At 50.5% G+C, this 16,288-nt stretch overlaps 1 protein-coding gene across 2 annotated transcripts in view; it reads left to right on the top strand.

Annotated features, from left to right (window-relative positions):
- TUBGCP3 (tubulin gamma complex component 3) overlaps nt 1-15,564 on the top strand; it is a 60,776-nt gene extending 45,212 nt beyond the window's left edge. For both annotated transcript variants that reach the window (XM_068526757.1, XM_068526756.1), the window contains exons 18-22: nt 4,622-4,710; nt 4,836-4,967; nt 8,236-8,376; nt 12,197-12,313; nt 14,472-15,564. In XM_068526757.1, coding sequence (XP_068382858.1) covers nt 4,622-4,710; nt 4,836-4,967; nt 8,236-8,376; nt 12,197-12,313; nt 14,472-14,630 — 638 coding nt within the window. In that variant the 3' untranslated portion in view covers nt 14,631-15,564. The remainder of the gene's footprint in view (nt 1-4,621; nt 4,711-4,835; nt 4,968-8,235; nt 8,377-12,196; nt 12,314-14,471) is intronic.
- The last annotated feature ends 724 nt before the right edge of the window (nt 15,565-16,288 follow it).

Raw genomic sequence — 16,288 nt, 5'->3', positions numbered from 1 at the left:
GTTGTTTGGAGTAAACAGTTACACCTGAAAATGATTTGCTCAGAGCAAGTGTTTTTGATAATGGTATGCCAAGCCGATTAAACCCATTTTTATATATATTTGCCATTTAGCTAGACAGAAAAGATTGTTGATCTGAAATGGTTTAAAGACATTTTTCCTTTAAAAAGAAATGGAAGTTCTTTTGTTAGATTCAGTTAATCTAAAAACTGTTGCTATTAGTGGCAACTAAATGTGTATTTCAAATAACATTTAACCAGATGAAATAGACAAATACAGAACTACAGGTAGATGAGCTTTTGCTGCGTCCTTCTCAGCCTTTGTGTCCCGGGGGGAGGGAGTGCATTGAGCTTCCCCTCCCCAAAGAGTGGTGTGAAAATAGTCTCCTTTTTGGTCCTCGTTGGAAATAAAACTGAACGAGGAGGAGGTAGGGGAAGTGGTCGGCTCCCCTGCTGGCACGGGACTTGTTTTCCTTTCCTGGTGATTAATATGATAATGATTCATCTTACAGTTGGCGTTCTAGACTTAGTGGAATGGCGGCTCAAAGATGAGTAGATGTTTTTCTCTCTGAAAGTTCCTTTTTGTGTCTCTCGTTTTTGTCCACGTGGGTGAGTAGGTAGTCCTCAGTGATTACACGGCTGTGAAGTGTTCTCTTCTTGTTCGCCAGACTGCTAAGCCGAGTGGTTAGTGCTCTGCCCAGATGCTGGGCTGTGGCCTCGAGCTGATTCTTAGTCTTCTGCCTCAGAGTCCTCGTCTGGGTCGGGGCTGGTTGGCAGCACTTGCCTTCAAGGGTTGCCAGGATGGAATCTGTGCAGCGCTCAGCCCAGCGCCCCTCGGGGAGGCCCATGTGGACAGGTGTCCTCACACTTGCCTGGTAGACAGAGGACGCCAGACGGTGTCTGCAGGAGGCCCTGACCGGTGACCAGAGGTCTTGTACCCAGGAGACAGGAAAGACCCAGGATCTTACCAACGTCCTTTGACTCCATAGCCTTGAGAAATGAATCTCATGGGTAATTTGGTGAAGTCGCTTTTAAATATCATCCCCTCAGCTGTAGATAAAAGTTGAAGGAGGTGATTTTGAAATTGTGAATAAATTGTTTTAGGGTATTTTTTAGAAAGAAACTTTTGTAATTTTTAACAACACTCAAGGCTATTTCCAGTGCCTCTCCAGTTGGGCAGAAGCTTCTGGGAAAGATGTCCAGACCACACGGTCAAGCCTGTGAGAGCTGCTGGTGTATTTTAAAGCCCTGAAGTCCCTCCCGCAGCCTTGAGGGGCAGTAGAGGATTACAGACGGGTCTAACGTCTCACGCCTAAGTCCGCCGGAGGGGAGATGGTCATTCTTGGTGTCTGTGTAAAGCTATCTGCCGCCACGTTAGTCCAGCGGGAGATGTACTGTATTTATGTATTTATTGGACCTCAGGGTGAATGTTGCTTTGCTTTTGGGATTTTTAGAAGTATATGGTTATTTGTGGTTCAGTTATAAAAACACAAGTACTTATAAGTATGTTTTAAGTGTATTTTCAAGGTTCTGCGTAAAGAGATTCAAGGGCTGTTTCAGGTGTAAGTTGTATTTTTTAGGAGCTAAAGGACCGAAGTATACCTTGTGAATTCAGTCTCTGTGTGAACTGGGTTCATAGTCGTTAGAGCCTTAACTGGGCAGTGAGCAGTTCCGAAATCCTTCAGCTCAGAGCGCTTGCTCTCCCGTGTGGGGAAGGGAAGCACTGTGGTGTTAGAGGGACTGCAGACTTTACCGTGTGGGTTGTTTTACCAGATCCCTTTTCAGGAGGCAGTGCCCTCGGGTCCCTTCACTCTCAGAGGCTTTATCTTCGAGGGAGGGTGCATTAAAGATTCTGTCCTCCGTGCTCACTTCAGACTCGAGAACACATGGTTTTTCTAGAGTGAAAATACATTTGGTAGTACTTGAAGACTATTAAGAAAATAACACATATTTTAACATTGTTGCCAAATTTGCCTTGGTCATGGAAACCTTTTGAAAGGGATGTGAATGAAATAGTCAAGACATAGATGATGCAGACTGTCTCCTTAAATTTTGAAGATTGAAATGATTCATTCAGTAAATAATGATTGGCCTACTTGGTGCTGCCCGTTCTTGGTATCCAGTGGTGGATGTGACAGAAGGGTCCCTGTGGTCAGGGAGCGTCTTGTCTCGCAGGCCAGCTGGACGTGTCCGCAGGCGCTTAGGGCACTTTGATCGTCGTTTGAAGTGGGAAAGACCAGGTGCTGTGGGAGTATGGGAGGCAGACCCCCACCAGGTGGCGTCATAGGATGGAGGGGCTCCCGGGCTGGCATCTGGAGGTGAGGGCGTTAGATGGGAAGAGTGGGGAGTGGGGGAGGGCCGGGGGCCCGGCAGAAGAGCGTGTCCAGAAGGGGGGGCTGGGCCAGGTCCACGGGCCTCGAGGCCACGTGAGCCAGTGTGACTTCAGTGCAGCGGGGGCCAGAGAGGGTCCGCCCCGAGGGGTGAGCAGGGAGGCCAGCAGCCCGGTCCACCATGATGGTGTGCAAGGGTCACGCAGCCCGGGGAGCCAGCAGCCTTGGGGCTGAGAGCCGTGGGGTGGGCGGTGTGGCCGGGGTGGACGCCTGGGCCTCTGCTTCCGGGCACTGCGGGAGGAGCGGGGGCCGGGCTGCCAGGTCAGGCGCATCTGTGTGAGATGTTTTTAAGGGTAAATGGATCTGCAGCCCAAGACAGATCTGGGCAGGAGGAAAAGACTTTAGCTTAGGTGATACTTAGAGGAGACCCACACTACACAGAGCAGTGGAACCTGGAGTCGCGCTTCTTCCCTGGTGTGTGGAAGATTGTCCTGGAGCCGGAGGCTGGCGAGTGGCCGCAGATGTGCTCTTGCTTCTGCACTGACCCAGGCCCCGAGGCACCTGGGGCGTCAGTGTTCTCAGGTCATCCGCCGGGAGCCGGGAGGAGACCTACCGTTCTGTGATCTTAAACTTTCTTTGGTGGGAAAATGTCAGGCTGCGTTAGTGTAAACTGCAGACCCGTCGCACGAGGCTGGGAAGCAGGCCGCCCCCGTTTGCTGTGAGTGCGGGCAGAGCCGTGCCCTCGGTAGTGGTGAGATTGTGCTGGACGAGGCCTCAGAGATGCTGGGCTTCCGGGAAAGGTCCACCCGGAGTCTGTGGTGACATGAAGAACGCTGAAGAAACAGACCCTTCCACAAGGGGTTTCTAGACTATTTCGTATCACAGACCGTTTCTTGGAACTTTGCCGCTCTACGAGGAAATCACATCACACCGAGAAAGATCTGGAGAACCGGACTGGCACGTGCCCGCATGCCTGTGGGATGTTTGAATGTGCACGGACGGCTCTCCAGGGGGACTGCCTGGCGTCGGGGGAGGACAGCCCGCCGTTCCAGCTCTGGTTAAACCCCAGATGGAGTTGCGCACTGGGGTTACTTCTCTGAGAAGCTTACCTAAACCATAATGCAGATGAATATGGCTGAAAACAGCATGTTCTTACGCCTTTTTACATTGAAAAGTAATTTCAGTTAAATAGACTTTGAGTGCTAGACGAGAAGCCTTAGCCCCTCTGATGGTTTTAGTAGGAAAAGTACATCCTTCACTCTGGACTTACAAATGAAATAGGAAGCTTGTAGCTGTCTTTCAGAAGAATATTAACCGTATTCATGGATTGCAGATTCCTGATGGTATGGGGGACGTCAGGCTTTGGAGCCTGTGCCAGTCTTCTGAGGTGGCCATGCTGTTTCTTCCCTGGCCGAGGAGGACCTGTTAGACAAGGCAGAATCCCCACAAGTGTCGCTTAGTCCTCAGCTTGTAGAAAGCAGTATTTTTTCAAGTATATAGCACCACTATTGTTTTTTTCACACCTGTTTATACGTCACTCCGTCATTACCCTTTGAGGAAGGGACAAGAATGATTTCTCAAATAACTGCATGCAGGGACAAGTGAGTTATCCAGGTAGCTAATTGAAGGCCCTTGGAGTGGTAACAGAAATATGTCCAGTCTGGCCCATATTAAAGTCGTTCCCCCAACGGAGCCTTCAGGGACAGTAGTACCCCATAATAGTCCAGCGGAGTCCCTGAACAAAAATGAAAATCCAAGCAGAGAATGGCCGCTCCCTGGTGACCTTCCAGACTTTTCCTGGTTTTACAATCTCACAAAGAACAGGAGTGGAGTCTGGGCCCTGCCCACCCCCCTCCAAGTTCATGTTTCTCTCAGGTGATAAGGTCACATTCGGTACTTAGGGAAATGTCATTTTTGTCGCCAAATAGCTAGGGAGTAGTAAAAGTCTCACACACAGTAGGCAGACTGACTGATTGTAAAGAAACCATAAAATTGAGCTTATATTTATTCAAGATATTGCATTATTGTAAAACAGAATTTCTCTAATTTTCAAATACAGTTATTTCATTTTATGCCATTTCTTGTTAGATCCTTATATTCCGTAAAGTAATCTGTCACTGCATGACGAGGTGGCTAAATACGTGTTTAAATAGCACAGAGATGGACTCTGGAAAGGCTGTTTCCTGCCTTAGGGGTCGAGAGTGAAAGTGAGGGAGTTTTGGGGAAGACAGCTTGCAGGTGGCCAGGAGGGCGGGCTGTGCTGGTGTCCGACGGCGGTGTCCGGCTCTCTTGCAGAATTCTCTGGGGTGCTGCACCACTGTCACATTCTGGCTTCCGAGATGGTCCATTTCATCCATCAGATGCAGTATTACATTACATTTGAGGTACGTTCGAGTCAGCCCTTGATTCTGGTTGAGGTCATCTTGTCTCAGGCCTTCGTGCTGTGCTTCGTGGAAGGCGCTGCGCCAGTGTGGCGCCGGCTTCTCCGTCAGGTTCTCGTCATTTCCAGGTGCTTGAGTGCTCTTGGGATGAACTTTGGAACAAAGTGCAGCAGGCCCAGGACCTGGACCACATCATCGCCGCGCACGAGGCCTTCCTGGACACCGTCATCTCCCGCTGTCTGCTGGACGCCGACTCCAGGGTAAGACGAGAGCGGACGGTCAGCCAGTCCTTCCCTTGGGCTCGTCCCCCGGTGCAGCCACAGCCCTGGTAGTCGGGACGGGCTTGCTGCTAGTGTGGTGTTTCCCATCAGGGACAGGCTTGCTGCTAGTGTGGTGTTTCCCATCAGGCTTGGAGCAGTGGTGCTCAGGTGAGAACGTGCCTTGAACTGGGCATGAAAGGATGAAGACCGGTGGCGCCCACCCACCTCCTGGGGTGGCAGCGATGTCCTCGCGTGCTGCTCAGGGGGGAGTCGTCCTGAGGGATGGCAGTGCGAGAACAAGCATTCAGAGCCCCTCCCTCAGTTCAGGGGGTGTGGGCGCAGGCCAGGCCTTCCGGAGCCTCTGGCGGCAGAGTCGGGACAGGCTGTCTGTCTGGATAAACCCCTGCTTGTTTGCTGACACTGCTTCCTGTAGGCCCTGCTGAAAGTTGCACGTTCCGTGTGGCAAGTCTTCCCGGAGCTTAGATTTTATTCAGAGATCTGGGAAAATAAGGGACACTTTGCTTTCACTTGAGACAAATGTGAAGTAGGAAGCAAAATTTCAACTGCATTTTTGACGTTAAATGTGCGACTTTAAAGACGTTTCAGGATTGCAGAGGGCTGCTTCCCCCTAAACCTCCACCCGCTGCAGGGGTCCTTCTGTGGGAACACGCTGCTTGAAAGGGCTTCTGTTTTGTCTGATTTTTTTTTTTCAGTAGATAGCTTTATTAGATATTGCCAGAATCCCTGCCAGAAGCGTTGTGTGCATTTGCATTCCCAACAGCAGGCGCATGGGAGTGCGTTTTCCTACAGCCTCGCCAACAGAACATGTTGTCAATACTTTTAAATTTTTGCCAGTGTGATAGATAGGTGAGAAATTGTATCTTAGTGCTGTTTTTTTTTTATCATTTTTTTTTATAACATCTTTATTGGAGTATAATTGCTTTACAATGGTATGTTAGTTTCTGCTGTATAACAAAGTGAATCAGCTATACTTGTCTGATTTTTTTAGTATATCTGGTTAGCCATCCATGGCTGGGAAAACAGGTATTTTGATATGCCAGATTTCATTATTAGAGAATTATTGATCATATGTGCTTCTTTATAGATGCTTCAGATTAAAGATGCTTCTATATAGAATGTTTTATAAATATATTGAAACAGTGGCACAGGAGTAATTTAAGATACTTGGAGCGTAAGGAGAACTTAAGAAGCACACACCTCAGGGCTTTCAGCCTCGATCACTGCACCTCGTCTGTATCAGGCTGACGCCACGGGCAGGTCCTGTGAGGGGTCTGCCTGCTGACACACTTGTGTTCGGTCTGGGTAGATGAGTGTCCAGGGCCCGACCGGACGGGCTGCGGGCGTTCGCTGCCACTGTGTCCTCGTCCACTCGCACGGCGCGGGGCACTGCGGGCAGGTGGGCCTAAGGCTCTGTCCCGCTTCTCAGCCTTTGGCCCCAGCGTTCCCGTGTTCTGAAAGAGCGCGACACTCCTCTCTCTTCCCTACATTTGTGAGAGTTAAATTGTGTGCTGCTCGTAAGCCGTCACCATAGTGCCTGGCACATGTGAGTTGCTACTGGTTTTAAACAGTTAAAAGTCATCTTGTGTGTGTGTGTGTTTGGCGGGGAGATTTACGATCGTTAGATCTAATGCTTTTTAGAACACGTGTGAAGGGCTGAGGGTTGTCCCCGGGCTGGCGAATAGAGAGCACATGCACCTGCCAGTAGCGGCGTCTCTGCCCGTTTGCACCTGTGGAAATGCCATTGTAGACAGCTGGAGGCCACGCTGCTCCCTGCTAAAGATGTCTGCGGAGATGAACAGAATCCAAGGGAGAAAATATTTTTGCCTGTAGCATAATTTTCTCATGATAGTAAATGTTTACGTGTGAGTTGGTCCTGGCTAAATTCATGGAAGGAGTCGTTTGCTGAAGGCTCTAATGATCTTTTCTGAAATGGTCCGTCTGCTGAGGGTTTTACTTTTAATTTGATGGTTTGTTCAAAGTAATCACTAGAAGGTTTTTGTTTTTTAAGAAACCCAATATATAAAACAAATTAAGGCAGTCTGTTATTGACATAAATTAAATGTATTTTTCTTACGTCACTTAGTAAGAAAAACAAGGCTGTTTGATACACGTAATTTTGAAGTTGGAGGTTGTGACAGGTGTGTGTATACATTTTTGTAATTTCTGTTTGTGCATTCTTGAGAAAAATCCTGAGTCACACTGTAAATTGTTGCAAACCGGTATCAGCACAGAAGGCACTTCTGTAGTCGCCCCGTCTGAACAGATTGCTGATAACAGAAGCACATATTGCACTCTTAGCTTGGAGTAAACAGCAGTAAGTCGCCCCAGCTCCAAAAATAGTAAATTTTTATTTGACTACAATAAAGAACCAAACTAGAAGAAATAAATCCTTGTTAGAAAGTCGTCTCCAGTTTTTGTTTTGATTCCGTGTTGCGGCTGGGGCCCCACCAGGAGCAGGCAGCTCTGAGCCGAGCGCGGGGCTTGCTGCCCACGGAAGACCCCGTGGGTGCTGGCTCTCTTGTTACCGTCCAGCCCCCCGCCCCTTCCCCGCCGCCGGCGCCGGCGTCGTGGTGCTCGCCGTACAGCCCTGGGTTAGGGTGTGTATGGTGCGCGGATATCGTTTGGTGTACATACGAGACTGTGTGCTGTGGTCTCCTCCTTCCCGTGCCGCACTGGAGAGAGAATGAACCACCTGCGGTAGGTGTGTGCCCTGAGGGGCCCCGTGAATTAGGGAGACGCACTGTCGCCCTTGGTTTAAAACCATCCTTTCATTCCTGGTGTAAAACATGATACCTTTTTCTAAAAAACCTTGCAGAATTTGTTTTTTATACTTTTTAAAGAATTTCCACTCTCGTGTTCTCCATGTCTGGTTTTGGTATGTGCCACCAAAAAAACAAAAGAAGTGTTTTCCCATCCCTGTCTAATCCTTGAGCAGTCCCACTGCGGCCGCAGCTCCGTGCTCCACACTTTGGACTTGGGCAGCACCTTGGGTTGCCAGGTGTCGGCGAGGATGGGAGGTGATTCGGCCGAGAGCCTGGGCTCTGTCTGCTTGCTGTTGCTATGGTGATTCAGAATTCGCGTGTTTGCCAGGACTGGGTGTTCAGTCAGTGTCTGCGGATGCATGAATGAACAGCTAAAGAGCGCCTTGAGAATTTCACTAAGTGTCAATATTTTGTTTGAAAAACTTAGTAGTAAGCGTGTTGGGGGCTCTGTTCATAAAAAGAAAAGACTTGTCTTCTCTCCGCAGGCACTTTTAAACCAGCTGAGGGCCGTGTTTGACCAAATCATCGAGCTTCAGAACACCCAAGATGCCATCTACAGAGCCGCCCTGGAGGAGCTACAGAGACGCCTGCGGTTTGAGGAGAGGAGGCAGCAGCGTGAAGCCGAGGTACGGTTTCGGTGCTGGTGGGCTTATCCGTTTAGATAGTGGACTGTGGCCGCAGTAGTTACCAGCGCAGCAGAGACTCTGCCGCTGAAATGTCGCTGCGGCTGTGGTCGTATCCACGTGCGGCCGGGGTCCTGAGCGGCTGGGGACTCTTTACAGGGAGCGGGCACCATCACCATCGTCCTCAGCTTTAAAAATAAACGAAGGCGGTGGTCACGGGAAGCGCTGGTCTCTGCCAGCGTTCCTCGGTGAGCGTCGGGACGTGCGTCTGCTTCGGTGTCTCCGCTGGGCGGTGCCCGACTCCGCATCGCTCTCATCTGGAGCCGGTGGACACATGTATACCCGTGGGAACCGGATTTCTGCACGTCGGCTGTTTTCAGTGACCTTACTGAAGTAGTTCATGTCCTTCACGACCTTGAAGTACCAAGATTTATTGAATGAGTTTGAGTCTTTATGGGGTTTCTTGTATCGGATATAATCTGTACAGTCTTTCACTTTTTCAAGATGCTTATTCTTGGGGTGGTGACAGACCGTTACCCGCCAGCACCTCGGAGCAGATCGCCTGATAAGGCAGGTTATTCGACGTGTTTGTTCAAATGCGCTCGGGTACGCGGGAGAGGGAAGAGCCGCGAGCTGCGAGTGTGCCCGAGGAAGGGTTAGCGTTCGTGAGGCCAACGATCTGCGGCGTCATCAGACCCGAGGCCCCCGCAGGCCGGAGGGGCTGTGCAGGGCGGCTCGGAGCGCCCAGGGCGCCTGGTCGGGGCCTCAGCGTTCCGCGTTCCTGCTGCTGCTGCCGGGGAGGGGCTCCCGGGCGCCTCTTCCTCCTGCAGTCCCTGCCCTCAGTTTTCTGCTTTCTTCCCACTTCTCAGAACCGTGTGTGATAATACGTCCAATTCAGATTTAGGGCTAAAGGCCTTCTCTTTCTTTCTCTTTTCTGTCTCACAATTGGAAATCTTGTTTCCTAGCAGGAGCTCGCCCAGCAGTTTGTTCCCTGACTCCGCCTGCCCCCCACACACCTGTACACACCTGTACACACCACGGTCTCAGAACAGGCATCCTGACCCTACCCCCACAGTGCAGCAGCCGTGCCATTTCCCAGCCACGTGTCCGCTACCGCAAGGTGACCTCCCTGAAATAGCTCTTCCCGTAAGGTTTTGCCACCAGCTCAGTACCCAGTTGGATTAATTGGTTTCATTTTTGCTTTTAATCATTAGGGATAGCTTTTGTTTATAAAACAAAGTTGAATTTAACTATGTAAAATCGTTACCTGGTCGCAAATACAAGACAAAGTGTTTGGACGCAGCCGCTGTGCTGCTGACGTGAACGTGCGTGTCAGCCCAGCTGGGAGGTGTATACCGCGTTGTGACGATGCGTCACGCTACCCACTTAGGATTCTCGTGCTTTTTTATGTGCACTGTACTACAGTAAAATAGAATATTTAAAAAATTTGTTTGAAAAGACAAAATGTGGTAGGGAGAGAAGAGATAGAAAGTAATACAACTTTAGTAATGACTTCATCTTTTAAAACCCAGCATCAAAAGATATTTTTTAAAGCTCACGAAGTAAGTAAAAACAGGTACACGTATATTAAAAGATACAGACATGAAAATAACGTCGCCTAAAATCAGGCAGCAAGAAGGGGGACGCTCACCATTTGCGCTCAGGTTGGTTGGTAACGCTGTCTGAAGAAATAGAGCACAGGGATGGCCCGTTTTATGAAGGTATCCTTTTAAAGGTAACCACTGGAACAAACTTAGAAGTCTTCCGGTTATCAGAAGAAACACAGACCATATGGTAAAAGATGACCACCGTCAGGTAGACCAGAAAGCGTCTCATTGATATGCTGACAGTGAGACCAGACGTGTCTGTCCTACCAACAGAGGTAACGGGGCTAAACCCACCTCATCAAAGGAAAGGCCTCTGGGTAACCTCTGGTCTGGGGCTGCCCCCTGGACCCATCACCTGCTCGCCCACGGCTGAGGGCTCGTCTGGGCAGACCTGCTTGGTCGGGAGGTTCTGGGACAGAAGAGACAGGACAGAGTGGAAAGGATGGACGACGCACCGGGCACTGAAGTTGTCCAAAGGGAAGCAGGTTGCCGTCGAGGGCACAAGGCAGTAGAGAGGACAGGCCCAGCTTGTGATGGAAGATGGGGTTGTGGTGAGGACCCGCCACGGCGGGAGATCCGGCGGGGCACTAGGGGTGACCCGTGTCTCTCAGGCTGCGGAACCCCAGGACGCGATTCTGAAAATGCACAACCCTCGTGCCGACGGAAATAAACGGGGAGAGAGTCACCCACATGCCCGCTGAAGCTGCTGGGGAAGCAGCGAAACCCGGAGGCGGCCGGGCAGCAGGAGGAGGGCCCCGGTGAGATGAGGGTGAGCGTGGACGGAGGGCGTCCCAGGCCCAGGGGGAGCAGAACAAGCCAGGCACCCGCCCACGAGGCCGTGGGGGGAAGACGGACACACCGAGGCGGGGAGGAAACGCCGCCTGCAGGCTTGCTCGGATCCGCGAAGCCAGCCTGCACACGGGAGGGAGACGAAGGGCTTTCTCTGGACTTGCTAGCGTTGACCCCAGGACAGGGGGCAAATTCTGCCGCCGGGAAGGGAGCGGCCGGACCTCCCGGCGTGGAGAGTGCTGCGCTCGGGCACCAGTCCAGCTGCGGGGGGCGGGGGGGGGGGAAGCGCCCAGAGCCCGCTTGCGAAGCTCTGTGAGGTTGGCACCCGATGCGAGAATCTTTACACCAGACCTAGGTTGTGAACGGTGATGGAGAAAGTCTTACAGAAAACACAGTGGAAACATTTAACAGAATATTGAGAGAATAATTCACCAAGACTGGGGTTTATTTAAGGAATGCAGGGGTTCAAGAGATCTATTCATGTAATTTACCAGGTTAATTGATAGAAATGATCCTGTGATACTTCCTGCGTGTGCTGGCTGGAAAGCAGCTAGTCAGCTTCACCAGTGACCGAGAACAGTCTTTTTTTTTTTTTTTAAATTAGCAAACAACTGTTGAGTGAGCTGAATTTATTTATTTATTTATTTGCTGTGTTGGGTCCTCGTTTCTGCGCGCGGGCTTTCTCTAGTTGCGGCCAGCGGGGGCCACTCCTCATCGCGTGCGCGGGCCTCTCACCATCGCGGCCTCTCTTGCTGCGGAGCACAGGCTCCAGACGCGCAGGCTCAGTAGTTGTGGCTCACGGGCCCAGTTGCTCCGCGGCATGTGGGATCCTCCCAGACCAGTGCTCGAACCCATGTCCGCTGCACCGGCAGGCAGACACTCAACCACTGCGCCACCAGGGAAGCCCGAAAACAGTCTTTTACATGCATCACAGCTAAGGGAAATGGTAAGAAGCGTTCCCATTCAAGTCAGGAGTTAATGCAACGTGTGAGGGTGCCAGTGCTTTGAACCGTCGGGTTCAGTTTACAGACACGTAAACTGTCTACATTGAAATACGTACAAAATGACAGACAGATACAAGGCTGTTTATTACAGCATTGTTTGTAATAGCAGAAGACTGGTGAACTGTGACAAATCGTCTGAATTGTTAGATGTCACAGAATGTAGCACTGTGGCCAATGAACATTGTCAAGAACAGTGAGGGAGTTCTACGTGTACTCACGTGTATTGATGTAAAATACTTCCGAGGTATGTTATTAATTGAAAAAAGTAAGCTAGAGAACATTTTGGCATCAGAAGGCGATCATGGACGTTTCCAGCAGCACAGAGGGGCGGAAGTCAGCCCCCGCCACTGACACCCACCTCAGCCCCACCCCCCGGCGTCTTCCATCCAGAGTCTAACCCGTTTGCTTCCCTCTGACTCTCAGGGCCAGTGGGGGGTGACGGCCGCAGAAGAAGAGCAGGAGAACCAGAGGGTCCGGGAGTTCCAGGAGTCGATACCGAGGCTGTGCTCCCAGCTGCGCCTACTGACGCATTTCTACCAGGTGCGTGTCCAGCGACGGGGTGCCGCCCGCGTCGCACTGCTCTCCTCCCGTAACTGACGCTCGGTGCCGGATGACGGAAGGGCCGTCGTTGAGTCGGTCCAGCCTTTGCCGCTGGGTGGGAGTCTTGCCCTCGCTGCTGTCCAACCTCTGGTGGCCCTTCCTTCCCGTGGCCGCTCTGGTGAGCGCGGCTGTGCGGCCCCCTCCTGTGCGGACACGCGGGGAGCGTGCGGGGAGCTGCTGCGGGACGGGCCTCGGGCTGCTGGGCCGCGGAGGCCGCGCGCTCTGCTTTGTCTGTCTCTTTTGAGGGTTTGGTTTCTGATTTCATGTTTCTCGAGGTGATTTTAGTGATGGAAATAGACATGAAAAGATTTTATGAAGAGTTGTTCCACTCAGTGGCTGGTAACTAATTAGACAAATCAAGCGTTGAACCCCAAACTTTTGTGCTATGTGTTCATTGGTTCAAAATTCTAAATGAAGCGTCACGACCCTGTTCCCTAGGCATCTAGTTTGCTTCCCAAGGTCCTCATACTTTCTAATTTTGAATTTTTCTTCGGCATAACTAAGGGGTAAATTTGTCCCTTTCGTAAGTGACCTCACTTTGGCATTGGCCTCCTGTTACCTTTTTGTTGAAAACATGTTTCATAAATGGCGGTAATGACTGGTTTGTGTCCAATGCAAAAATATCTTTATTGGGCCGGTGTTTTGATGACGAAGTGCCGTCTTGACCCAGGTCGCGTATGTGGTGCGGGTTCATAATCCTCAGGAATGGGTGCCTCGTGGTTAGGTTCGTGCTGTTGATTGAGATAGTTGCCCAGCTGCGGAGGAGTACTCAGTAACTTAAAATGTGTCCCAGTGCTGATCTCTAAAAGGACAGTGGTGCTTACATGTTTTCCCGGTAGAGTTAATACAGTTTTTAAAAAGTAATCTTAATGTAATCCCAGCATTACTTAACATTACAGCCTTGATCTTTGTAAATCATTACCGTTCAGACTTCTTTTCTTGGAACACTTAAGTCCTTTGCTGTCTTCTTTGTGTCGGAGGCTGAAACACTATAGAGTCTTAACAGCCGTCCGTGCTTTGCCGCTTGTGAGCGGCCCTGGGCCCGGCCCCGCGGGAAGACGTGGCCTCACGTGTCCTGGTGGAGGCGTCCTTCGTCAGCGTGTTGCAGTTTCACGCTCGCGAGAAGCCCTGGCGGTGTTTTGAGCAGCACGGTTCCTTAGGGACTTTCTCCTAAGTCCTCCTCACCCAGAGAGACGGTGACGCACGCACACGCACGCAGGCAGTGTGTTCGCTCAGTGTAAAGTGACTCGTGTCACATATACACGTCTGCACGCGTCCCAGCTCCCAGGAGCTCCACCAGAAGCAAGGGTGGGGGGCAGTGTCCACCCCGAGAGTTTGGGAAGGATGGACAAGGGTGTGTTGGTGACCTTTTCTCTGCCGATCAGAGCTTTCCCGAGCGCTTCCCCTGAGCAGGTGACGGTCAGCTGGCGTGAGACGGGCGGGGGGTTGACAGGGATGGGGGGTGTCCTCACTCAGTGACTCAGCCCGGACAGAAGCAGTTGGGAATTCTGTTAAAGTTGAGTGAACGTCTCTCACACCCTGTCGTCGTCTCTGCAAACCACCCCCCCCCCCCCCGATGAGGAGGTGACGCGGCCGCATTCTGCCCGCCCTCGGGGGCAACCGCAGCCCGACACCCCCAAAGGCACCGGGACCCCGAGGCCGTGGTTTACATCACGTGTCTGTTCCTGGTGTTCTCAATTTGTCCTCCCGTCAGGGCTTTATGATTAAATACTCTTTCATAACTCATGTGAAAGGTGAAAAGTGTCACACTGAAGTTATCTATTCAAAATTTTAAAAATAGGATGTTTTCCCACCAGTTGCTTTGCTGTTTTGCTAATTCTTGTAGAACTTAGGGGCAAAAAGGAAAAATCTGTTGGTTAGTTCTTTTCCATGAAATTACTGTTGTGAATTTGCATTTGTGGAAATGGGCATCTCTTCCCCGTGGGGCTGTCCTTGGCTGGGTGAACTCTGGTCCCAGGGACAACCGCTAGGGTGGGTGTTGGTGGAAATAACGCCGGAGGGGGTTAAAGGCGGGGCGGTTGTGTGGGCAGTTCCTTCCTGGACCTGAGATGGGCGTGTGTCCCCTGCGTCTCTCCAGGGCATCGTGCAGCAGTTCCTGGTGTTGCTGACGACCAGCCCCGATGAGAGCCTGCGCTTCCTGAGCTTCAGGCTGGATTTCAACGAGCATTACCGCGCCCGGGAGCCACGGCTCCGCGTGTCCCTGGGCGCCAGGGGCCGGCGCAGCTCCCACACGTGAGGCCCCGGCCGCAGGGCGGCAGGTACCCCTGGAGGCGTCGTCATGGAAACGCTCGCATCGCCTCCTCGGGGACCGCCTGCTGCCCTCGATCCCGGCAACCTCGACAGCCCGGCGTCGGGCGGCGGCAGAGTCGTGCTTTCCTATGTTGGAGTTGAATATATTTGTAATATCACTACGTTAAAGAGGCTGGCTTGCACTATTCAAATTTATTTTTTAAAGTCTTCATATTTAAAAGATACAACACTGTGTTGAGGCTTTTAAGCTCTCCGTGGTGTAATTCATATTTGTCACTCTTTGAAAAAAACCACAGTTTCTTTTAGAGAGAATTAGGGTGATGGATATTCATCAGCTAGGATGGTAACATCGTTGCTATTTTTTTGGCATCCTCTTTAGAGGCAATTTTTGTTAATATAATCAAATTAAATTGAAACCAAATGTCCCTACTAAAGAAATATATAGAGTATTTTATTTTGGTTTTTAGTGTTGTAAGATATTAACCTCTGTAAGGACCTTTCTATCAGTGCATTTACACGTGTTCTTTTTTTCTCTTCCTTCAAAGTTTACATTTTTATATTTAATTTACTCTCAGATAACTTGGAAAATAGTGTAGAAAAAGAGCAGGAGTGATTAGAACAAAACCTCCTTAAGCCTAGATTCCTGGAACCATCAGCTGAATCAACATGTAAATATGGATGACTAAGAAAGGTAATGAAGTATTTTATTTTCAAGATTCTGGTAAGCATTGGAAAGAAATTGTCTTGAACAATGAAGATTTCCTTTTTCCTTGCCTATTTTTTCATTGTAAATATTTATATACTACTGCCCAGATGCTGGGGGGACATTTTTTGTAAAAATGTCGTATCAAGTCACATAAAACTGCCTTTATTATGTTGCGTAAGTGAAAACTTAGAACATTAAAAGCAATTATCTTTCAGATGTGTTGGTTCTTTCCTGATTGTCTATGAAGAGACATAGTTCACTTGCCAGGTTCGGGGGCTGGGGGTTGGCAGAGTTTGTGCTTCAGTATATGAATTATTTAATCAGTGAAACCAAGAAATCAGACCGTGTGCGACTTTCAGTGCAGATCCAGAGGGAGCGCCCCCCTCGCTGCTTGCGTGATGCATCCTTTCAGTTTTTACCCACATCCGATTCCTTCGGGTGCAGAGTCCCTTTAGAAGAAAAGGGGCGTCAGGGGCGCTGGCTGTGCAGAGATGGACCCAGGGCGAAGGTCAGAACTTCTTAGGATTTACGTTTAATTTCAGTTTAAAGATTCATACAATCAGAAATTTGAAGCAGGTTTCTCTACTGCAGAGCTTCCCAGAAATGACGATGTATTGTGTATCTCCCGGAGAAACTGCCCGAAGCTTTTTGACCTTGGACCCTGCTTTTAATTTATCTGAAGCATTTCTCCAGAGATGACTCTGCAGTAGAAACCACTCTAGAAAACGCCACTCCAGATTTGGGGACAGAAATGCCCTTTGACTTAGGAGCCATCAGGTAATCAGGCCGAGTCGTGGGCTGTGGAGTCGCTTCCGAGAGGAGCCCGGGCCGGGCCGGGTCGAGGGGCTCACTCAGGAGGGGCTGTGGGCCTGGAAGACGGAGGCGCTGACCGCAGAGGGTCAGGCAGCCTGTCGCCCCCGAGCAGGGTCTCACCAACC

This window comes from Eschrichtius robustus, chromosome 18, assembly GCF_028021215.1.
Source record: "Eschrichtius robustus isolate mEscRob2 chromosome 18, mEscRob2.pri, whole genome shotgun sequence".
Lineage (NCBI taxonomy): Eukaryota > Metazoa > Chordata > Mammalia > Artiodactyla > Eschrichtiidae > Eschrichtius > Eschrichtius robustus.
Note: the sequence above shows the minus strand (reverse complement) of the source record. Positions and strands in the feature narration are given on the sequence as shown.